The sequence below is a fragment of the Falco biarmicus genome, chromosome 5, assembly GCF_023638135.1.
Source record: "Falco biarmicus isolate bFalBia1 chromosome 5, bFalBia1.pri, whole genome shotgun sequence".
In the NCBI taxonomy this organism is placed as follows: Eukaryota; Metazoa; Chordata; class Aves; order Falconiformes; family Falconidae; genus Falco; species Falco biarmicus.
In genome coordinates, this window is record NC_079292.1 from 76,291,930 (window position 1) to 76,315,875 (window position 23,946).

General features: G+C 41.2%; 1 protein-coding gene across 7 annotated transcripts in view; it reads left to right on the top strand.

Annotated features, from left to right (window-relative positions):
• Positions 1-23,946, top strand: part of PPFIBP1 (PPFIA binding protein 1) — a 119,624-nt gene that overhangs the window by 79,804 nt on the left and 15,874 nt on the right. The window contains exons 8-19 of one of the 7 annotated variants that reach the window (XM_056339134.1): positions 5,846-5,938; positions 8,275-8,389; positions 9,881-9,913; positions 11,249-11,310; positions 12,026-12,101; positions 15,032-15,189; positions 16,107-16,237; positions 17,786-17,839; positions 19,001-19,061; positions 20,175-20,204; positions 21,431-21,602; positions 23,104-23,136. In XM_056339134.1, the coding sequence (XP_056195109.1) occupies positions 5,846-5,938; positions 8,275-8,389; positions 9,881-9,913; positions 11,249-11,310; positions 12,026-12,101; positions 15,032-15,189; positions 16,107-16,237; positions 17,786-17,839; positions 19,001-19,061; positions 20,175-20,204; positions 21,431-21,602; positions 23,104-23,136 (1,018 nt within the window). Of the gene's footprint in view, positions 1-5,845; positions 5,939-8,274; positions 8,390-9,880; positions 9,914-11,248; positions 11,311-12,025; positions 12,111-15,031; positions 15,190-16,106; positions 16,238-17,785; positions 17,840-19,000; positions 19,062-20,174; positions 20,205-21,430; positions 21,603-23,103; positions 23,137-23,946 lie in introns of all 7 variants that reach the window. The other 6 variants (XM_056339132.1, XM_056339137.1, XM_056339135.1 and 3 more) reach the window with 6 other exon arrangements.

Sequence of the window (23,946 nt, forward strand, 5' to 3'; positions counted from 1 at the left end):
GAGCTTTGCTGCCAGAGTGACATACCCCATATCAGAAATACTTTGGAGTCTGCCTAGGAAGCAGATCAAAATTTCCAACTTCGGGTTCATAAATGAGCTGAAATGTCAGATGTTCATATTGTGCATGTTCCAGATGTCATTCATTTCTGGAAGGAAAGAAGCCATAATGCCATCACAGGAGACAAAATCTGTCCTTTCCACTTTAGTCAGTGGTTTACCAACTCCCTTCCAGTTTCCTATGTATTTTCCAGTGAAGTGTCATTCCTCACTTGTGTTGCAAGCATAAGAGCAAAAGTTAGACTTGCTGTTGAATTACTCTCTTTGGACCTGTCTGTATTAATCTGCAGACCCAGAGAAGTCCACTGGTTGAAAAACAATGACTCGAATCATGTTCAGATTTGAAAGGTGGTGATTGTTTACATAGTGGTGGCAGTGTCCTTTCCTGCAGTGTAGCACATCTGGGTGTTGCTAAGCTGTGGGTTGTATTCACGTTGCCTCCTGTTACCTTTTCCTCTAGTTTGATACCAGGTGTTATGTGAAGTATCACAGCATTGCCTTAAAAGCAGTTGATTTGGCAGTCCTGGCAAGTACTGCGCATGGCAGTGCTGGAGAAATTGGTGGGGGGAAAGGTGGAGGGAATCGTTGAAGGTCTTCTGCATCCGTAGGAGGTGTGTTTAAGAGCTGGCTGCTTTCACAGCTCCCATGAGGTCTCTCTGCTCACACAGTGCTTGGCTCTTTCATGAGTTATAGCATACAAGTAACTCTCTTCACCTGTATACTGGCAGCTGTCATAAGCAGCCCAAATGATAGATAAATTAGTCGACAGCAGTAAATGGCTTTGGGGAGGCAAAGTTTGGTCTGGGTGACTGCAGTGACCAGGTGCTTTCAGAAGTGGATTCCACTGCATCTCTGTTTGTAAACATCCTGTGGTTTCTTGTGCTGTCCAAAACAGGTAACAAAAGTGATTGGGCTTTCAGTGATTGGCTTCCTCACTTTCTATCCTTATTTTTATTGAATATGATTCATTGCTGAGCTTGCCTGTACTCCCCCTTCCTTTGTTGCCCCCTAAACTGCAGTTTCTCCATAACTTAATAGCACAACTCAGCACACCAAGAAGGCGTACGTGGAGCTACCTCTGTTCCCAGAGAAGTGGTTAGAGTGTGGGGCCACAGCATGCCCTGCGACACGGGAGGCTCAGTGCAAGAGGCTAACCTCCGTGGCCGCTGTGAAGACCTTTCTCTTTGAAATACCTAGAAATAAGCCTAATGTCTTTGATAAAAATAAGGTAATTTTAATGTCTAAAAGGTAATTACTATAATTAGGGGCTATATAGATTTTTATCCTCGATATTTATGCCCGAAGTAATGAACTATTACTAAAACGTTCCTCCCTCCCTTTGAAAACCAGAATGAGGTAGTTTAGTGTGATAGAAATTATTACGTTGTTTCTTCTTTGTTTCAACACTTTATAGCTGTAAAAAGGCTTAGGCTTAGACACTGAAAGGGATAATATGTCTTAATTTGCATTTTGTTCAGTGGAAAAATGAATGGCTAATTAGTTATAAGGGTCTCAGCCATGCAAAATCTCTTAACAGGTATTTTGGAGGCAGTACTTATTCAGAAGTACACAGTATTTTATTCAGTGTTAATCTAATTATATTCCTGTTTAAAGTAGTAGATGATCAATTATTTCAGCAGATCTGAGTATTTAAATTAATATTTAAAATATTCTACCATAAAACACATTATGGCGTTTACATACAGTGTTCAGATTGGAAAAGAATTCATACCCAAACTGGGAAAAAAAACCCTATGAATATTGCTTCTGTTTTTATTTAGGGAAATGGAAGTGAAAAGGGAAAACAAAACATTGATGTCTTACAACAGCTTCTGTGGAGCTGCTGTCTCCTACAGAATTACCATTCAGATTAAATCCTTCATATTATCCAGCTATTACTTATGTCTGTCATTGCAACTGCCCATTCCAGCTTGGTAGGTTTTTCATATTCACTGTTCTTTTTCTAAACAGATGCTTCACTGTATCTGTAAGCGTTTTCCTTTGTACTCTAGGACTTTACTCTCTAGATGTTCACAAATACACAGCTTTTTCAAAGCTAATTGTATACGTAATAGAGATTTATAATTGTTCTGTTCTTTAAATCATTCCAGTCTTTCCACTTTCTTAGCAGACACTATTATAATTTTCCTTAAGGAGCACGGGTGGTCTGACTTGGGCTGAGTTTATGTAAGAAAGTATCGTACAAGGGAGTTTATTTAGGGAGGAGTCCATAACCAGACACCGTCTTTGAAGCAGCAGCCAGAGGGTAAACTGGCTCACTCGTGGGAAATTCTTCATATTTTAAACACCACCAGTCTCCTTTGTGCAGATGAATTTCTGAGTGGTGTAGAACAATGTTTTTGTTTCCAGTGCCAGTAACAAAGCCTCTGACCCCTGTAGCTTAAAGTTATCATTGCTTTTTTGTGCCTTGCCGGCCTTGCTACGAAGAGCGCAAGTAACACGAGTAGGAGAGAAAAAGGCTTTGGGAAATAGGAGTCTGTGTGTCCCACCCTGTCAGCTCCGTTTATGGATCCATTCAGGGAGCCACCTAGTTGGGTGTTTGCATGGAGAGACCTGACTCTGGATCAAAAGAGGACCATTTCATGGCTCTTTCCTGGTCTTCAGGCTTCTAAGACAGGAACATGCATTATGCCCAAGACAGGTATTTTAACCCGTTCAGGGGTGGCTGCAGAGGAGGTATTAAATGCAGGCAAAGCAGGTGCCATACACTGGCCACCATGTGGGTGACTTTTACAGCTGATTCATCCGGGTCAGCCAGGGAACTCCATGGGTTTTTGGTCTGGTCTCAGATCCTGATGAACATATACAATACCCTGAGTGCCACGGGGACGTACACACCTCAAGCATCACACTGGTCCCAAAAGCTCTTCACGTCATAAGCAGTTGCAATGGCTGGCACCTTCAGGTTTCGAACAATGCCATGATGTCCTTGCTGGGGCTGCTGCAGGAGGGGCAAGTCGTAGTCCTTGCTGCAAAGGGTTTGTAGCCAAAATCAGTTGAACAGGGAATAGTGGAAGAGAAGAATAGATGTTTGAGGGCAGCAAGAAGGAAAATGAAGTACACTGGGAGGATTAGGATTTCTTAGGGAACCTCAGTGCCTTCGGCAGTCTCTACCTCCAGTAGCTTGCCCAAAGTTAAATAATAATTCTGTAGCAGGGGAGACAGCCCTTTTTGGGCCTTTTCTTTTTTTCTCTGCTCATTTATGCAAGGTGTGACCATCTCTTTTATACTAGTGAAGGGCTGTATATGGAACCTGGCAACTCTTTAATGTAGTCCTCTGCCTCAAAAAGATGAGAACAAATGCCATTTACAGTTACTGTGCTGTAGATAAGACATCAGTTAATGTTGCACTTGCAAGAGAGTAATTGGAAATATTTTTGGAGCAAAGAATGCTGTTAGGACTTGTCTTTAGTTCTATTTAACCCTTGAGAAATTTTACAGTATTTTTAGTGACCAGTTACCAGTGGTAAAAGTTCTGATTACCCATGAGGTCCATAACAGATTAAGCAGAAGAATTTAGTTTCTGCTCCAAGATCTTACACCCTTGGATACTGGTTGCAAGACTGCTCTGTTCTCTGTGAGATTGTGAGTGCATCTTGACACTGCTGTTAATCGATAAGGATTGTGCTAACTTTTTTCATTAAAAGGAGAAAAGTTTTGGTTTGTTATATGTTTTGCCTCACCAGGGGCCTTTTGAATATGGATAACTGGTTTCCCTCTCCTTCTTCAGTATTTTAAAAGTCCACATAGTTGTGTGTATCACATAAAAGTGATAAATACGTAGGCAGCAACCTCAGCACTTATTGCTACACAGCATGTTTTGACATTGGGTCATGCCAAAGCAAAAATGATGGCTGCAGGAAAGAAAAGCCCCAAATCGTCATAGTATCAAAGCTGACCATGAGATCTGGGAATGTAGATTTGTTAGAGGTCTCAAACACTTGGCATTGACAAGAAAGAGTTCAGTTGGTGTAGTCATGCAGACTGACATCCATGTACATTTATATTTAGAAGAGTTAGGTGCTTTGTAAAGGTCACACACTGGAGAATCAGTGAGGAATTGCAGGTGTACCCAAATCAGAAAGTCCTACATTAGCAGTAGTAATTACTAATAGCATCAAAATTTTCATTTTCCTTGTAATTCTGGTGATTGAGCTTGGATCTTACTAAAGAAATACAGATGCTGCTCTGTCGCCATCAGATTTGTTAAGCACAAAATAATTACCAGAGGCCTGTAAGCTCAGAAGATGTGGTGTGGGGCTGGAAGGCAGGTGGTACTAGGGACCTGTGAATGTCAGGTGCTGGCTTGTTATTTTGTAAAGTATAGATCTCCATTAATTATATAACTAGCTCTGAAAAAATGTGCTTATAGTTGTTAGCTCAATGTACAGCATTGTTTAACATGGATAGGATTTGCCTTACCATGCAGAAAGACGAGACCTAAGTACTGTACGATCTTCTTGGTAGTTTAACAGCCCTTGTGCTGTGGTTCCAGTCTGCTGTGTTTTCTAGGGTGCACGAAGAGCTTATCTCCTCCTTTGAAGCATTTCCTGGTGATACAGTGTTACAGTAGCTGCTGAGAAACTGCTTTTTTTTTTCTTTTTCTTTTTTTTCTTTTTCTTTTTTTTCTTTTTCTTTTTTTTTTCTTTTTCTTTTTTTTTTTCTTTTTCTTTTTTTTTTTTTTTTTCTTTTTTCACACAAACATAACACTGGTCTGGTGTCCATACATCAACTAAAGGTCACAACACAGAAGCTTGCTGGACAACTTTGAATTGCATGAAAGAGACACCTTTCTGATGATGTGTTCCCTTGCTGAGCAGGAAAATCGTTTTCCCAATAAGCTGTGGTTTGTTATCTCTTATATAGAAGGATACTTTGTCCTGGCTGTTCCGCAGGCTTCCTGCAGGTCTGCAGCTGGCCACTTAAGATCCCATTTTGCCATGTTGGCAATGGGGAGGTTTGGAGAAAGAGTGCCTTGCACCTTGGTGGGGCAGTGCAACTCAGAGTTTGTTTCACCACTGCAGGAAGGGAGCTGTAGAGCTGGTGGCACTCAGGGCTGACCTCCAGACCTAGTAGGTCTTTCCAAGAGGATGGCCAGGAGGTCGAGCCATTCTCCTGAATAGCTCAGATGTGACTTGGTGCAGGCTCCGAGTTTCTTCCAAACCAGGTTGAATTTGCAAAGCTCGGATGTAGTGGTGCCATTGATGCTTAAGCACATAGGCCTTTGTGCTTGTGGAAACCAGTGGATGGCTCTGCCATTCAGCCGTCAGGTAGAGAGGGGTTCATCTGAGTGGTGGAAATGTGTATTTACGCTGTAATGGCTTCATCTTCTGAAAAGGCAGGTGACAGCTGGTGAGCCTGAGGTGTGAGGGGAGGGGAGGATGTGGCTGCTGTGTATTGAAGGACAGCTGCCACCGTTTTCCATTACCTGCCCATAGCAGCAGACATCCAAGCAGGTGAGCAGCCAGAGAGGCAGGAGGCCTTTCTTGGCCCTCAACACAGGGGACACAACTTCAATTTATGTCTCCTTTTTCCTCTGCCCTCTTGCATTCAGTGCATTAATGCAGAAACTGAGAAATACAGTCCCTGCATACCTAGGAAGCTCTGAATTGCCTGACTTAGCTATGAATGTGGATGGTGTGTGTTTGTGTATGGAGCGACTTTTATTGCTGCTATGTTTTCATGGTCCTATCAATGGGTAGCAATTATTCTGTTTTGTTTACTGAATTTCTTTGTTGTTTCTGGTCTTGTTTTTTCCCTCACTCAGGATTTGATCCAGGAAATAAATGAATTGCGGTTGAGAGTGGGAGAAATGGACAATGAAAGACTCCAGTATGAGAAAAAACTGAAAACAACCAAAGTAAGTGAAGGCTGAGGGGGAAGAAGCAGAGATGGGTGTAAGTCAGGCTTTAGAAGTTCGCTGCCTTTTCCCCAGTCCTTGCCTGCACCCTGCAAAATCCTGAGCACGCTCAGGCCCAGGAGTTTCATGGTACTCAGCAACACGGGTTATTTCCAAATGTCGAGCTGTGTTTTTCGGATCTGGACATTGTTTTTTATGAAGGATAACTTACCATGCAGCTGGCTGTTAACAGTAAATTTATTACCAGTTTACACCCTTGTTTCACATATGTGTCAAGAAACACCAGTTGCAGTACGTAAGGCATTTGCCATAGGTGAGACCAAAGCTAAGCATTTGTTTTTTCCTAAATGTGCTAAAAATCAGCCACTTCTGATGAGAAAGCATTCACCAAAGTAATTCTAGCAGCCTGTTTCTGTAAGTGTCTAACTTCGCTTTGCCATTTAGCCTTGTCTCTTTTCTATCTTTAGTTTTCTCTCACTCCTCTGTCTCTGTTACCAGTCTTTAATGGCCAAACTTTCTAGTATGAAAATCAAGGTGGGTCAGATGCAGTATGAAAAGCAACGGATGGAGCAAAAAAGCCAGATGCTAAAGGTGTAGTAGTTTCTGGGTAACATTGGGTCTGTTTTGAATCCTTCATGTTCCACCATTTTACAGTCTGTCTTGCATCGTGCTGTCATGCTCTGTTCTTCATTAATTGCTGTGTGTTGATATGCAGTGTGCCCTTTCCCATTAGATGTGGAAAGCTCCTTATGCAGATATTCCTTGTAAACAGCTTTTATATTGGATGGGAGAGGGTTTTGGTGTTGTGGGCTTTGCATAGGTTACACATAATGGAATTAAACTTGGATTAAATCATTCCCCTTCCAAGGAAAGATCGCCTCTTCTGTAGGTTACATCCGTTATTCAAACAGAACATTTTCTCACCTTTTTGGAAAAATCTTATTCATAAAAACTAGCTAGAAAATAGTGATCGTTTTATACTGTCCCCTCTACCATGTAAGTTTACAGTGTGTTTCTAATTCGGGGAAGAAATATGTATCAACAACCACATGCAGCTCTAGTTGCACAGGGATACAACAGCAGCTTCTCTAGTGACCAAGAGGTGTTCTTGTTTTGGAGAAGCATGAGTCTCACAGAAATCCCATCAAAATTAAAGTTGGAGCACTGGAGGACTGTATTGCCTAACCATTGTTCTGGAAGAAGCTTTGATTTACTGACAATTTTAAGATTGATCTATTTTTTTAATATTGCTTTAGAGCAAACGGGAACCAATTTGAGACATCCTGTAGTCTGGGCCATAGTTTGGGTCACAGACATCACTGTATATTTGCAACAGATCTTTTGAGGGAAGCTCAGGAATATACTTAAGCCACAGTATTCTAGTTTGGTTTATTCCTTTCAGGATTTAAAACTTCAGTTAGAAGCTGTAAATGCCAAAATTGTGAGTCTTGCCTTGTTTTGTTTTGTTTACAAACTGAACAAATTAAATTTTCAGTGTTGGGTACATTTGCACTGAGGGTCCTGTCTTGATGATGCTGTTGCACAAGATATCCTCGGACATCAAAGAAACATGTTACTAAACTGGGTAGGATTTGACTCAGATTTTAAAAAGTTAAGTGCATGGATCTGTGCCAGCCACTTGCTAGTGCAGATGGTTAGATCTAAGTTAAAATTTGCTAGCATTTATCTAATACACCCCAACTCCCCCAAACACCATCTGTCTTATTCCCGTGAATCTCAGCTCTAAGTTTCCTTTCCTAATGCTTGATCAGCAAACCCAAACTGTGGCAGAGGTACCACATTTTCATCTGAACTGCTTTCCAGTATGTGTTTATGTGCTTGATGGTGTTGTGATTATTTTTCTTTCATAGAATCAGTGGTTATTTCTGAAACTGTCCTCAGCCTGGTGTAAGCACGGTTCCATAATTGTCCACCTTTGAACATGCAAAATGCCCTATAAATACCAAAATAAGTGTATGTAAATTTTAACATTCAGCCTCATCACCTGCACTTTCTCTGTCTCTGCAAGGCTAAATAAATAAGAAAACTACTTTTGCTTTACTTAAATTTAGATGTAAAATCTCTTCTCAATTATATATGAGGCCAACATTTTCGGACCGTAGGCTCCCTGGTTTTGTCCCCTTGTGGACTCCACGGTCTGTTGTGATGTTCAGACTCAGTTTGGTGGGTGTACCCTCAGCCAGTATAAATGTCAGGGGGCCCTTGGTGGTCTTCACTGGCTGAGGACTTGTCCGCCATGCTTCATAGGAGGGAATTTTGGAAACGTCTCAGATGAGTGTGGAAGCTTTCACTGAGTGATTCTGTGTGTATTACAGGATGAGCTAGCAGCTTTGAAAGACAAACTAGAGCAGAAGGAAGCTGAGGTAAAAAGATTACAAGAAAAATTGGTTTGCAAGCTGAAAGGAGAAGGAATTGAAATACTGGACAGAGGTAAGAAGAAGGGAGGCTCTGTTACCATGTCCTCCGAGGTCACCTCATCCGAGGTCATGTTTGCAATAACAGATAAAAGCCTCAATTTTCATATACTTTCTGCCTTTGTGTTTACTTCTTTGAATATAGTTAGTTGGTGTTCACGATGCAACTGCTGAACCTACTGTCACAGCAAGTTCTTGATCAACTTTAAATTAGCCTAAGTAATCCCTAGTTAGCTCTTTACATGGTTTGCCTAGTGCCTCAAAGGATGCAGTTCATACTGGTAAAGAAATCCTTAAACTAATTTCAACAAGTTCCCCCAAAAGATTATATTGATAAGGAAACTTTCTACGTGGGCTGGGTGTTGCTTGTACACCCGTTACTGGTAAGGAAGGGGAAAAGCTGAACTACAGACCAAAGTATGATGTGTACTGGTAATCTTCAGTGTGGACTCAGCCATAAATAGGTGAAATCGAAGACTGGTTCTGGATTTGTGCACTAGTCAAGTCTAAATCCTAATTAAGCTTTAATTAGCATAGAAATTTTACGTGTCAGATAACTTTTATTTGCTTGCAAAGAAGAAACAAAATCAGTATTTATTTGGGAGAAACTTAATTCGGGAACTTATTTAAAAACAGAAATTTTTCTTTAAGGCCTCAAAAAATTTTTCAACAGATTTACATCCTACTGCAATTTCACTTCTGAATATATCTCACTGATAGTTATTGCTGATTTTAAGATTGTGCTGTTAAAGTATGTTTTCTAGAAAAATAAAGCCACAAGAGATCAGTTAGTCTCCTCCCCTGACCCAAGGAGGAAAATGCTCTGTGTTGATTGTAACATTTTATTTAATAAAATGTTCTGTTTTCAAAACCACTGCATAAGATCACTAAAAGTAGCCACATTGAACTGTGATTCTTTTTCCTTTTTTTTTTTACCATTTAAATGTGAACAATGTCTGACTTTATTGCATTTATGACTGCTTAAATGGGGCTTCTTGGGGGCTGCTGTGTACGTTGAACTCCCATTATGCTGCTTTTCAGCTTTAGTTTTCAGTATAGCTCAGCACGAGATCTTCTGCCGTGATGAACCATGTTTTTTCTGCCTTGGACTAATATTAAATAATGATGTTTGTAGCTAACACAGGTGATCTGCCCCATTAGCTGAATTGTGCTTTCTGAACAAATATGTATACGGTATCACTTAGCTGGCTTTTGCCAGTAAAGTGTTAGCTTGAGAGTACTCTATTGGCATAAGCCTTTTCTGAGACCTTACAAGTTGAAAAATATATTCTTGAGACAGGTAGTTGTGTATAAGAGCAGAGAGACTCTATTTTGTGCCTTTAGGAACGTTAGCACCACGGGAGTGCAGGTTGAAACGCTGAACTGCTTGCCTCTGCAATGATACATGAGGAATAGTTGACTTCCTTAAGTATCTGTATTGTCTTAAAAGTTATTTAATGTCATAACCTTTATGCTAATTTCAAATCCAATGGATTTTCCTGCACAGATGAAAATTGTAAAAAGAAGCTCAAAGATAAAAGTAAGGTTTCTGGTGTCTTTCCGCAAGCATTTGCATTTCAGAAGTGCTTTCCAGAACAGCTTTCTGCATGTGTTTGCAAAACTGCTTTAACAAACATTGTGAGGTTGTATCATCTATAACCCTTAGTTACACTTACAGTAAAGTGTGAGAATAAGAGTGGATATATCACACTTTAAATCCAAAGTTTTCTGAAGAAAAGCTGATGGGCAAAGAAAGATGTGGTCTCATGGAGACTCAAAAAACAGTTGCCTCTCAATGAAATGCAGTCAACAATCCAGTAAACCAGATTTTCAGTTAGCATAATGGAGTGAAAATCTTTGGAACTGGATCAGCTGCTCTTTTAGCCCAGTGTGTCTTTCATCTAGAAAGCCAGGCGGCTTGTTTTCTTCTTGCATTTCATCAAGGAGGAAAATGTTCCTCCCACTCTTGTTTGTTTTCCAAGAAATTTTAGGAAGTTAAAACCAAGGTAAAATGCTTGCTTGCCTGTGAATTCGGCCACCTGCCTGTGTCTGTAATGAAATCTAAAGTTCACTTCATTTATGCAAGGAAGATTTTTAGCAAAATTTAATATTATTTCAATTCTTTTTTAATTTCTAGTCCAGAACACCTGCAGTATCTAACCTTGTTAGAACATATATGTTTGCATGTATTTATACTTTGTTGTAAGTAAGGATTATAGATGAAGTGCAGAACACTGTCATCTGTATTAGGGACCTTTTCCAAGTCTGAACTACAGTATATATCCCAGCATGACTGCTCATCACAGCAAATACTTGTATCATTCCATTGTGCTGTCCTCATTTCTGCATCCGTACTGAATTAAGACTAAGCATCACTGCACAGTGCTTTCTTCATCATATCCATTAATCCTATTGCTTTGTATAGTGGGGTTTTGAGATGCCATTTGGGGTGTTTGTTGACTGTTGTACTGAGGATGAGTTTTATTGCACTCCAAATGCCGTATTTTGTATTTTGGACTTTTTGTTTTGCAGTTATTTGAAAGATGCAGATACTGAAAGTCAAGCAGTAATTTTACTCTTGACTTTTCCATTGTCCTAAGACTAGGGAGGGGTGGGTGAGGAAATTTCCTGAATTTCATCGTTTCGTTGATAAAAATGTCAGAAAAAATGTTTTTAAGAAAAAGGGGTTTTTTTTTCTATATATTTCCATCTAAAATAGAATTTAAGTGGCTTATGTTTTGAAAGTAAATTTACAAATTAAAAGACAGATATTACCAAGTTGCTTCTAGGTTTTTTGTGTTTGTTTGTTTGGGTTTTTTTATTTCCTTACACTGTCTTATTTAAATTGACTTGGAGAACTGTATTGTGTTTTTAGATATAGAGGTACAGAAAATGAAGAAGGCGGTAGAATCTCTAATGGCAGCAAATGAAGAGAAGGTAGCAAAGTCATTATTTTTTCAGTAGTCATTCATCAGGTTGAGTTAAATCTCTAAGAAAATCTGTATATATGAACTTGTCACAATGCAATTAAAAAATCAAATTTGAAAGAATCAGTGATTCACTATTGTGAGAAGCACTGCGGTACCTTTAAGGAGCTATAACTGAGCATTTATGAGCTCTGTTGTGTATACACAGAGTCCTTACACTGTTGTGTCATTCAGTTTAGTGTGACTGCAATTCACACCATGATCTGAAAATGTAAAGAGCTTCATACAAGTCCCATGAGATATCACAAACTGTGTTTCCAAAAGGGCTTTCTGTAAAATACTCATTGTTTTCATGTATGTTTTTGTGCATTCATATGCATGTGCACTTTGTAGGATGTTTCCTTTTGATCGCCAAAGCCCTAAATCCTTTGATTACTGCTTTCTTTGTACGTGGCAAATTTGTTATACTCTACCTTTGACTTAACAAGGGACCTGAAATTGACTTTCAATACTGGAACAGTTCTGGTGATTAACCAGATGCTAGTTTTTGCTAAATACAAGTTTTGATATTTCAAAGCCTCTCAGAGTTCTGGGTCCGCTCCCATCCAGACTTCCCATTTCTTTTAGTCTCATAACCGATTAAACTGAAGATTATCTAGTCTTTGTAGTTCTTATTCTTGATTCACTGAAGGAAGAAGCACAGTCACAACTTTGCTTTGTTTTAGGATCGGAAGATAGAAGAGCTTCGGCAATCTCTGAATAGGTACAAGAAAGTTCAAGACATGGTGATACTGGCTCAAGGTAAAAAAGGTATTGTACAATCAAAAAAACCCAACCCTACTTGCATTGAAAGTCTAGGTGCATTGTGGTAGTGTTATATCAACTCAGACTTAATATGGAATCACCTCTTGGGTAGAGTAAAAGCCAGTTCTTCTAACTGGTGTGAACTGGTAAATTGCCTTTTTTGTCCAGGCAGCTGCATGTTTGGGTGCTATCCCATTTATCATCTGGTAGTGGTAACTATTATTGTCACATTGTTTATTTCCCCCTTGTAAAATTATTTTGGGTATGATAAGCTCTCAGGCTCTTTCCACAGCCTTCTGAAATGCCTTTCAGGGCTGGCAACTACATTAACTGCTAAAAATTGCTGTTCCCTTCTCCTGCGTGTATTCCTGGGGAGGGCTTGGTAGCTGAGCAGAGCAGTGCCTGAGCAAGCACGTTCCTGCAAGCCAAACCAGCACCGCCCCGGCAGCTGCACACGCTGTAAGAGCAATGCCTGAGAGCTGCAAAAGTGTCTGTAGCAAAGTGGGTGTGCTGCCAGGACTGTGTTGTGATGACACGCCACATCTTTGGCATATAATGAAGCCTTCGCAAATACCACATGCAGCAGCTATGGAAGAGTTCTTCTTCCTTAACACAGTAGGGGGGCAGGCTTGCTTTTGCTACCAGTCTTTTGTCACACACACCCCCCCAAAAAAAAAAAAAAAAGCCTTCTCTGCCACCAGATAATGAGCTTAACTGTGTGCCTGAAATGGTAGCTATAATATATACTGTAACATATAACGGTCCATTCCATGTGTTCCAAGGCTGGTGAAAGTTTCCAGATCCAGGAGCTTCTGACCCCCAAAGATGATAAATGTTGAGGTGGTCATCAGTTTGATGTGATTGTATTGAATACCCTGTCTCTCTCCTTCCTCCCTTAAAAGAAAATCAAAAGAAACGCACATAGAACATAACACTGAAATGGTTCTGGGGTTTCAGATGAAAACACTCAGGTGTTAGAAAATGAGCACCTCCCTTTACAGCAGTAACCCTGGCCTGGTGGGATGTTTCCCTGCATCATCCTGTTCTTTCATCACTCAAGTTGCATTTTATAGGTCATTGTCCTCTGAAAGACCTGTCCCCAAAGTTTTTAACACATTAGCATTGTGATAATCTATGTGCCTATAATATGTGCAACTTAATAGTCTGCACCACAGCGTTGTATTACCACCTTATGGAAACCTCCCTTGTCATGGAGTCCTCTGAAGGCCAGAGAAGGCCAACCCGCCTTTCCCGAGGCCTTGAACTGACCCTGGTCCATTGCCTGAGCTGTTATTAGGACAGACAAGGGCTTGTGGCTTGTGTATGCCATCCAAATGTTGGAGGTGAATGACCTTCCTAGGAGAGGGATGTAGGAGCCCCCAGAGATGCTTTCAAAGAGTGAATGAAGATCGTCAATAGCCAGAAATGAGTGAGGAGGCAAAATACGGATTTTTGTGGTGGGTGGATTTATGTTTGGGCTCTTGGGTCTGCTGTCATGAGCCAGGGCAGGAAAAGTGGAGGGCAGAGCCCCATCTGGACATGCTGCTGAGACTCGAGCTAAGACCCAGGGAAAAGAGAGGCTCCTGGTGCCCCTCTTTGCTTCTGCTTGGGTTTTAAGAGGCCGTGACTGCAGCAAGGAGATCCAGACCTTTGCTCCTGAGGGGGCCAGCTGATCTGCAGGGCTCCATGAAAGCCCTCAACCATGGTCTCCAGCTGTCTGTCCTGCACCCCCACAGCCACTGCAGACCCGAGGCAGGCGCAGCGGTGGGTTCTGGAAGCAGCTTCTCTTTAGTCCGGTGCCATGGATGTAAGCCAGGATAGGAGCTGGCACGCACCAGAGCGTGCTGGGCTGAAAACTCTGTGTGCTTTGGATCTTGGTATGTAGGGTCTTTTCCTTCCTTGAAACTGTGCATTAAGGACACAGCTGCATGTTTTCAATCTGCAAGGCTGGCAAAGCACGTTATCCATGAAGGAAGAGGAAGGGTGTTGATGGGGGCTGTGACACCATGCAATATTTCTTGAATAGGTATTGCTCTTCCATGTAGTGCTGTGCCTTCAAAGACGGGATGTTAAAACAGACCTCAGGTCTCTGGGAGCTGTGCTTTGTGGTCAGTTCATGGAGCATAGACAGAGATTTCAGGGAATGAAAAACGGGCAAGAGAGGTTTTTGCTGTGAACAGACTTTGGCTTGTATTTGCATCATGTCTTTGGCAATGAGTGCTAGGTTTCTGCTCACTTTGTAGAAAGTATGAGTTGCCTTTAATTTTTTCTTGTCAGTGTCAGTACTCAGGTACCCATGACAAGTGTGGATATCCAAGCCTTTTGGTAGTACTGAGGCAGCTCAGAAGCGAGTTATTTGTGGGGAGCAGAGGATGCCAGGTGCTGGTGTGGGCTGTGGCATTACCTAAGTGAAACACAATTTGTGACAGTCTGCAAATACTTAAAAGCTGGTGTTAGACTCTTGTGCAATGGGCTGCATTTTGCCTATGGGTAGTTTGAAGATATCATAAAGGTATCTTAAGTCTCAGCAGACATGACCCCCTGGTCTTTCCCTAGTGAATAAAGGAAGAGAAGCATTTAGTATGAAATTCCAGAACACAGGACAGGAAATAACTACTCCAGTTTATTCAGCTTGTTGAAACTGATCCCACTAAGCACCCTGAGGGCATTTGCTGGGCTTTTTGCTGCCAGATGTATGTTCTCCCTCTGCTCAAACCCTGCCATGTTGTGGGGGTTGAATTCAGAAGCGACATTTGGCAATGACTCCCCTTCTTCTATTGTAGTCTGTCATAAAAAAAATTTAAAAAATCCTAGCCTATTCCCTTTTCGGCTCATAAATGAGCATGCTGGCTGTGCCTTGCATGGGAGCAGGGGACATCATGTATCCAGAAGTAAAGCCAACAAGTTTCCATCTTCTGTCCCTCCAGGCAAGGAAAGTGACAGTGAAGACTTCTTGAATTCAGGGTCTGTTTCCACGGTTTTATTGGACACACCAAGCCTGACTGACCCAGAGAAAAGCCCGTCCCCAACCCCAGTAACAGCATCTCCAATCCACGATGAGTTTAATGTGAATATTCATGAAGAGGTATCTTTTCTTCTTCCTTATTTAATGCCATCACTCCTTGTAAACATTGCATGTGCTGAATTCATATTGCAAGATGCCAAAACTCAATTTTCTGAAAGGATTTTTCTGCGTTGCACAGTTTTTAGTGATGTCCTGTATCCTTTTGGAGAATGTAGTTTTCTTGTGAAAGCTGCTGAGGAATTTCATTTGAGTTCAGTTAAATTTATTTTTCTTAATCATCAACCAGGATCAGGAGGCAGCAAATAGCTGTATTTGTCATGAGAATGGGTCTAAACTACTTTTCCTATGAAACATAGAAATGACTTTTCATATCAACGCTGTTTTAGGAGCTGCATTTAATTTGTCAGGAACTTGAAGTAAATGTGTTGGGACTTAGTTAATACATCCTGTCATATTTGAAAGGATGCAGTCATCATTACATCCATTCAGTTAAATGATAGGTAGGTTGTGGTCTAGTCTCTGATTTTTGCAATCACATTTTCCAGTAATAAAACTATAGAACTCTTCTCTTAAAGCTCTGAGTCAGAGCGGGAACTTGACTTACTTAACTAAACAGCATGAACAGACTATGAAGAAAAACTAAATTAAATCCAATGTTTAGCAGCTTTTTGGTATTCCCTGACTGGCTGAGGACAGGAGTAAACCTGAAAAGTGAACTACCCTTCATGGGACCTGTGGTAGAGATAGCAGGCAGCTTTGAAAGACTTGAGAGGTTTTTGTCTATGCTGTAGCTTATTTGTGCAATGATTCATGTTTTATCTTCAGTGTCATCTTTCAAGTAGTAAATCATTGTATTACAATAGAAAGAAATCTTAAATTTCAGATCCTTCTTTTCATAATTTATGTTACTCTTTTCACCTATGACTGCTTAATTTCAGCTCAAAACAGTGTTAACATGTATTCTTCATTCTTTTTAGAATTCCTTACAGATCCATACCAGTATTTTACAGATTTCGATCCCATCTTTCTCATCAACATCCAAGAGCTCAGAAACTGTTGCAGAGAAAGTGAAAACACAGCCTAAGTTAGATCCTGCAAGTGAAATGAGGTATTATTGTTTCCATGTATTTTTCAATTTTAATTCCAGTGTTCTGTGACGTTTAATGAGAGTAATAGTCTGTCAGTTACTGTATTGTCAAGTCATTAAGTCAGTTAAACAAGGCTAGTATTCAGCTGACTAGCTATAGCAAACGAAGCTTATGTTTGTGAAGTGCATTGATTAAATCTTTTTCATTAAGTATTAGTTTGGTTGCTGTTGCTCGTAGCAGCGCTCATACTCTATACCAGCTGCTTCACAAGAAATGAACAGAAGGAGAGAAAAACTGATCTAATGTAGCAAAGGACACAGAATCATTTTTATCTAGGTTTACATCATCTAGGTCTGACTGAGATAGTGTTGGCTGTGCTAGCACAAATGCATTCCTGGTGATTTGCATTCAGACATTTTCCACAGTTGGTAAAGATTGCTGTAAGGCACTGCCAAAACTGCAACAAAAGGGCTCTCCAGCTCTAAACTTGAGCTGTTCATGGAGCCCCAGAAGGAAACCCAAGCAGCATTTCAAAAGATCAGAGAAAGAGATCTCCTTGCTGCCGTCCTTTGGTGTGATGAACTGCAAAGACATTTGTTCATTCACTTTTATGAGAGCCCTGCCTGAGATTTTGAAAGCCAGATGAGATGTGCAGGCACAATGCCCCAGGGAAGCCAGGGTGGGGATGTGTGGCTGCACCCTGGGGCTGTGGCTGAGCTGTGGCACCCAGGGACGCCCATGCTTGAACCCCGTGGCAGCCTCCTGGGTGACAAGTGTCCGTCAGCTTCCTCCAGCATTTCTAAGCCTGCCACCCTTCTTCCCTGAGTGAGGAAACCTGGCCCCTGCAGATCTGGACTGGCACTGCAGAGTACTGAAAAGTGCACCACACTTGCAGCTAGACAAAGGCTGTGCTGCGGGTTTTTTTCTGGGTCCAAATCCCTGGCTTTATCTAAATGGTTATCAAATGCTAAGAATTCAAAGGCAAGGAAATCTTGTTGGCTTAAAACTGTCATCGATCTTGATGCTGAAAATCTGTGCAAGCACAAATTGATGTGTGATTTTTCCAGTTCCAGTCAAAGAAAGCATCTTATCCTGATCACCAGCTTTGCTTTCTTTCTGCTGTGCTGTGCCTCCTGCAGCTCTAACCGTCACCAGCAGGGATTTCTTCTGTGTCCTGTCATGGAAAAAAACAGTCAAAACACTAACCTGCAGCAAAATGTCATGCACTGTGGTGACTGACCGAGAGCCAGTGACCTCCACCACTTGGTGCTGCAGCAGGCCCTGCCCATGCTGTAACCTCTGCTTTTATATAAGGTGAATAGTGCAGTATTGTCATCAACTTGCAATGTCAGTTGCCTTTCCTGGGGCTCTTGAGCTCACCTTTGTCCTTAATCTTTCACAAGACTTGGCACCATAGAGGGGAAAATTTGCCATGTGTTAGTACCGTAACAGCTGAAGTGAAAACAGGATTAAAGCAGGCTGAGACTCTAGGTTTTCTGTATCAGCAAGATATGTGGATGGGATCCGCAAATGTCTGTCTTTTTTCCTATCTTTTTTTGGTTTTACAGTGAAGGAAGATCAGTGGGTTCCTCCCCAGAAACTCAGCTGTGTGATAGTCCAGTGTAAGTATCATAATAAAAAATGTTTAGGAAACATATTTATATGTGATTCTCAACTTGAAGTCTCCCCCAACACATATTTTACATACACGTGTAAATAATGTCCACTAATTCTAGACAAGATGATATTTAGTGGCGGTAGTTTTCTGCTGATGTCCTATATGTTTTTGCAGTCGTTATTTTCCAATGCTTTATCTGTGCACATATGCAGTTAATTTTTTTTAAGTTGTGAAGCATCTCTGATTTGGTTGTAGACCATCAATATACTTCAAAGTGTACAGTTTTCTGTAGTACATGTACATGTGATTTGCTTTTTGCTTTTGATAGTGGCAGAAAGCTGACTCCAATGAGAAAACAGTTTTAATTTCTTAATTATAGCCATTTTGCCTAGGGAAATCAGTGGGACTGTTTATGAACTCAAAGCTGAGTCAAAGCTATTTGTTAGCAAGGAGCCTAAGTCAACAGGTTTTGTCTGGTACACAAAGTGAGGCTCAGCAGCTATTTTTATTTCAAGTGACTTAGTGCCATGAGAATTCCCAAAGCCAAATTCTGCTCCCCTTATGTTGGTATAAAGATAGGTAACTTTGTAAAATTCAGTTAAGTTACTCTTAATTTGTACTTGGTTGCAGGAGAAATTGTAATGGTAACTTTCTTTTAACCAGACTTAAGTATTCTAGATTGTAAATCCCACCATAAGTTGGGAGATACCTGATCTGAAATGGAAAATGGAACTGCGGATAAAATGCTAAAGCGCACATGCTTGACTTAATATGCTTGGCTTCTTTAAGGATTAAATTAGTCAGAAGCCTGTTGCTAAAAATACTGTTTTTCATAGCTTTGTTTATATCACTTCCTTTGCCTGTGTAACTTTTGCTTGTGCTTCTGAAAATACAACATTAAATAAGAAGCCAGAAATACCCAAAGGTAGACATCATGTCACTGAAGCATTAGCAGCAGTAATTACAATGTAGAGGTTCTTACAGTATCTCGTGAAATTGCGTGGGCTTTTATTAGTGCATTGATTGCCTTAATTCAAAATGTCTTTGTTTTTAGTATATCTCATCACGTATTATAATGCTTTCTTTAAAGATGTTCCTGAGAATATGTTTATCTTGGCAAATTCAATTCCAGTAACTTGGCTTGGCTTTTATGTTATTGTTTCAGAACTTCTTCACTGCAGAAGTCCAGCAGTCTGAGCAGTTTGAGAAAAGAGACATCTGAAGCGGTTGGTTTGGTCTCGTTATGTTCTCCCATCCTCTTAGAAACAGGGGTGATGTCTCTGTTGTGGTAGTGACCCCGTGGATGCCCGGTTGCTGCCTTCTGAGAAATTCTGAGTCAGCATAGGGCTCCTCATGTCATGTGTTAGCAATGGTCACATATGTGTGACATTGTCCAGATGTTATTAAAGGTGAAAATCTTCTGTCTCTGAAAACACAGAAAACACAGGTGCTTTTTTTTTTTTCTTCCATGAGGCATTTCCTTGAGACTGTCTTGCTGTGTTTTTCCTCAAATAATGAGTTTTTGGGGTTGTGGGTTTGGGTTTTTTTTCATTTATATGCTATTCTGATTTAAGAGAAGAAGAAAGTAATTCCCACTACCACTTCCTACCTGTGTTTAAGGCGAAGAATTTTGGAAGACCATGTAATTAATGCATTATAAAATACAGTGTGGGATGACTGTATGTTTTAGGAGCTCAGGAACAAAACACTGAGCCTTTGTATGTCTGGTGATAGCTTCAGTTTAGGTCTCTTTTGAAGTGACCAAAAGCAGCTAGCCTCTAACGATGTCATCAAATCAGGGTAATTCCTGTACTCTCTTTTGACAGCCTAAATTAAAAGCTCCTGAGTTCCCTGACCCAAACCGCTGAGCTGTGCCTCACAGCTCAGGTGGAATGTTGATTTAAAATGTAACCAGAACTTGATGATGAGAGCTAGAGTTCATGGGTTAGGGGGTTGTTTTTTGGACGTCAAGGTATGGAGGTTGTGGATGTTTTATCTACATGGCTTCTACCCTGTCTGATTCCTGCTTTGGGTCCCCTCAGCCAGCTGTGCCCATTAGTGCTTTAACAGATGGCATGTCACTAATTATGTACACAGCTAATCCTTTACAAAGTAAACCGAAGCAACCATATTTTCTTGCCAGCTCACTGACCTCAAAGGAAGCAAGAATTAACCTGTGTGAAATACAGCTCTGGAGAGATTTATCTGGGGGGGACAAAAAATAGGTGGGGAAGGGTATTCCAGTCAGAATTTAACTCTGAGTAACCGTAATGAATTCAGTAATGATTTGGCTGTAAATCATGGCTTTTTAAATGTCTGTCTTAATCTTTCCCAAACAGGACAGAGAGTCTGCACAGAAGCCAACAGAGGTAACGTGTGTGTGCGTGCGTGCTCATGCGTGTACACAGAGAAACACAGACTGCGAGCGGGTGTTGAAAAGCTCAGTTGCGTGAAATTGCAGCATGCAGTTCCAGAGGAGGAATAGCAGACCTGCAGACAAGAGAGCGAGGACTAATATGATGGTTGTCATCATCACTTCAGTGTCAGGCTTAGAGTGTCAGGCTTAGAGTGTCTCACACGTTCTTGTCTTCCCAAACATGGATTATCTTTCAGTCTGCTTGAGCATAAGGTTGCCGTCTAAGCTAGCGTTTCCCCCGTGTGTTCTACCACTAGGTAATTAACAAAGCTAACCATTAAGTATTTTACTGAATCTGTAATTACCTTTGATTAGTGTCTCTTTAAAAGCCTTTGGCTTTCCAAATTGTTTTCTGTGAGTAGAGACTCTGTTGCTAAAAAGACTCATTGCAGAACAGTTACCCTGCAGTACCGTATGGCTGTAGTTTGCATGCAACAATTATTGCCTATAGGAAGACCTGAGCAGAGGTGATGTACATCAGATACCACCTGTAGGGTGAATGCTGTATCGATTCAGCAAAAGCCAAAGGGTCGTATTTGGATCGTAATTGGGTTTGTTCCCTCCTTCTTTTAAAGAGACAGTGAAACAACTGGCAAGGTTAAAACTACTGCTTTAGCTTGGTTAACTGGTGTGTAGGATGGCTGTCCTGGCATTTATACTCCTTGCTTGATACCTATTTTCCTCTCAGCTTTGGCAATGGACATAGTCGTTTAATCCATTAATTCTGAAGCTGCAGAGCAGTGATAGACAAAAAGAGCTGTCTGACACTTGGCAGACAATGGGTATACTGTGGGGGTCTCGTCTCTCTCTTTGCTTCCCACTGCCCCTACAGCTGCTGTTGGGGGAGACGGAAACCCTGGAAAGCTAGAAAAGTTCATAGCCTTCCAGGACTGTATTTTTACCTTTTCCATACCTGTAAGCCATCCTTACAGAAGCTGAGAAACATCTTAAAGAAGACAGGTTACTCTTAGAAGGTAGTGATGGTAATCCTGGGTCGTGAAGGTACTTGAATGAGAGTCTTGTTTATGTTTTCCTTTACGGCTTTTGCATTCTGTTTTCTTGTAGTAACAAATGAGAGGGACTCTACAGATTAGCTGTCAGCAGTCACTTTGCAGTCTCTCTCAAAAGGCCTTTTGCAATTCCCTGATATTGAATCTTTTATTTACCTAACTTGAGCAGGTTAAACCTCCTGTGGAAGGTAAGAATTTTGCAACTCTCCCTCCAAAGTCCCCTTCTCATGGTGGCACAGGCGACGAGGACAGTTTTGGTACCCGTAAAGCCAGATCTTCATTTGGACGAGGCTTTTTCAAGATTAAGAATAACAAGAGGACTGCGAGTGCCCCCAATCTGGGTAGGTATCATGCACCTGCATGCAGATTTTGTGTATTTTGAAGGGTCTTAACAACAGTTGTAACTGTCTTAAGAAGCAGGAAGGCCAGCCTTAGCCTCACTGTGACTTGGTGGCACTTTTCTCAGTGGAATGTTTGGAAAATACCAAACAGCAACAACAACAAAAAAAAAAAAAACCAGAAAAGAAACTCTCACTGATGTAATGAAGCATTTGATCTTTTTCAGCCTATGCTGTGATATCTCCCCTGGGACCTTGTAGTGTGTTGCTGCTGTTTTGAAATGCTAGCTGTCTGGCAGTACTTCACACATGGGATTTGTGGGGTGTTTTTTCCCTGGGCTCCATCCTCAGTTTATCTTTCATAAGATTTTGAGATGTACAGAAATGATGCAGCAGTTCTTAGTCTCCCTCTTTTATTTTATGTGTATTGAAGCAGCTCTGCAAAGAGATGGTGACAACAGGAACAGGATTGACAAGTTATTTAAGCTCATGTTAATTTTTGGACCTGTAATGGAGAGTGGATTGTTTTGGAATTGTCATTTGATGACATTTGCACGTGACAAAGAAATAAATAAAATGTTCTGCTTAATGCAGAAGTCGCTGTTGCCACCAACTGAAATCCTACTTGCATTCACTGCTGTGCTATGGCAGTCTTTCCACTGTTCCAGTTCAAGCGTCAAGTGAGTCTTGTGCATCAGATCTGCTGACATTCATCTAAAGTTCTTGGCTTTCTCTTGCATGAGATTTAGGAATTTATCTCTTATCTTCAGAAGACTGAAGGTGGATAGCTTCTGCTTTGTTGAGCAGAAGAGTCTCCTGTTCTTACTCAAAGACAATTTTAGACTTTTGTTCAAAAGAAATAACATACCTATACATTTATTATACCTTCCCCACATTTGCCTGTGACATATAGCATGGGAACTTGCTAGCTTACTTGGAGTAGATGTACAGTCTATTCTGAGGGTTAGAGTCTGCTTTTGTTTATTTCATGTGTGTTTTTGTGTAATCACTTGTTTCACCCTGAAATTAATTTGTCTAACAAAGTGGAGTACTTGTGGCTGTCGTAAAGGATTGGAAGATGGACCATCTAGATCAGAGTCCTGTGAATTTGAGTTCTTTATGTTATCCAGATTGCAGTGCTTCCATCTGTAAAGCTGGTGTCCTGGTACTTGCCATCTCATGGGAGCCCGTGCGAGTCACCTGCCCGATGTGTTGTGGAGCAAGTGACCTCCCTGCACCGAAGTGACTGCGGTGCTGTTTTACCCTCTCCACCATAGCACTCTACTGCATTTCTTTTTTTGTGAGAGGGGGATTAACAGTGAATTGGTAATCCTAATCTCTGTGTGAACTCAGCATTGTGTGTGGCGCATGTGTCTCATGTACCTCCCTCCCTTTGTCATGTATTTTGCTGATGTAAGTTTTGAACTGTGTTTTACCTTGTCCCTCTGCGTGTTCTCTCCCGTTGTGCTGCGTGTGGTTATGTGCGTTTTTTGGATATCTGAAGATCGCAGTCGAAGTGCAAGCGCACCTACTTTAGGTATAGTAATCCTGCATGTCTGCCTGTACCAGCGCTGTGTTGTGACTGCTGCTAACAGCTGGTTATGGCCACACACTTTCCAAACAAGAACTAGACACCAGAGCTATGCATCAAAACTTTTGTCCATTGCTAAAAGGAGTTTTCATGTAACACCTGCCCTCTGCTAAGTCAGCTGTGCCATTTCTCAGTAACTGCTACTAATGAGAGAGATTGCGGGTTAATTTGCAGAGACCTTTGCCATAACTTTGAGCACAAAGTTACCCACAGACGGAGGCAGCAGGTGAGAATTGGTGATGTTTAAATACGGGAGGCACCTTTGTGTTGTCACCTGTCTTGGAGCCCCTGGAAGAGCTTAAAGGGTGGCAAAGCAGGGAACGAGGTGTATTTCACAGGTGTTTACTCAGGAGAGTTCTGAGAGGAAGGATACATAATTCCTTTTCTAAGACGTGATTATATTTGTTATATAATAAACAAATGAGAAATAATTGAGCCAGATGGGGATGGAGCCATGCACACAGTAAAAACCAGTCTTGTGATGTGGGGGTTCCCTGGGCGGGTTCTGGCAAAGGTGGGTAAGACCTGTGGGGTCTTAGCAAGCAGAGCTCTGTCAGTCAGTCCGGGTGGTTGTACAGCCACCCGATGTGCCCCTCGCTGATGAAGAGACCAAGTGCTTCGGGCCCTCTCGGTTTCCCATATGGCCCCTTAGATTGTGTCAGTGCATGAAAGGGAGCAAGGTAGAAGAGCAAACGTTGCAATACCCGCAAATCTCTGCTACTAATGCATCTACCCTTGACCTGGTAGTCTCTCTCT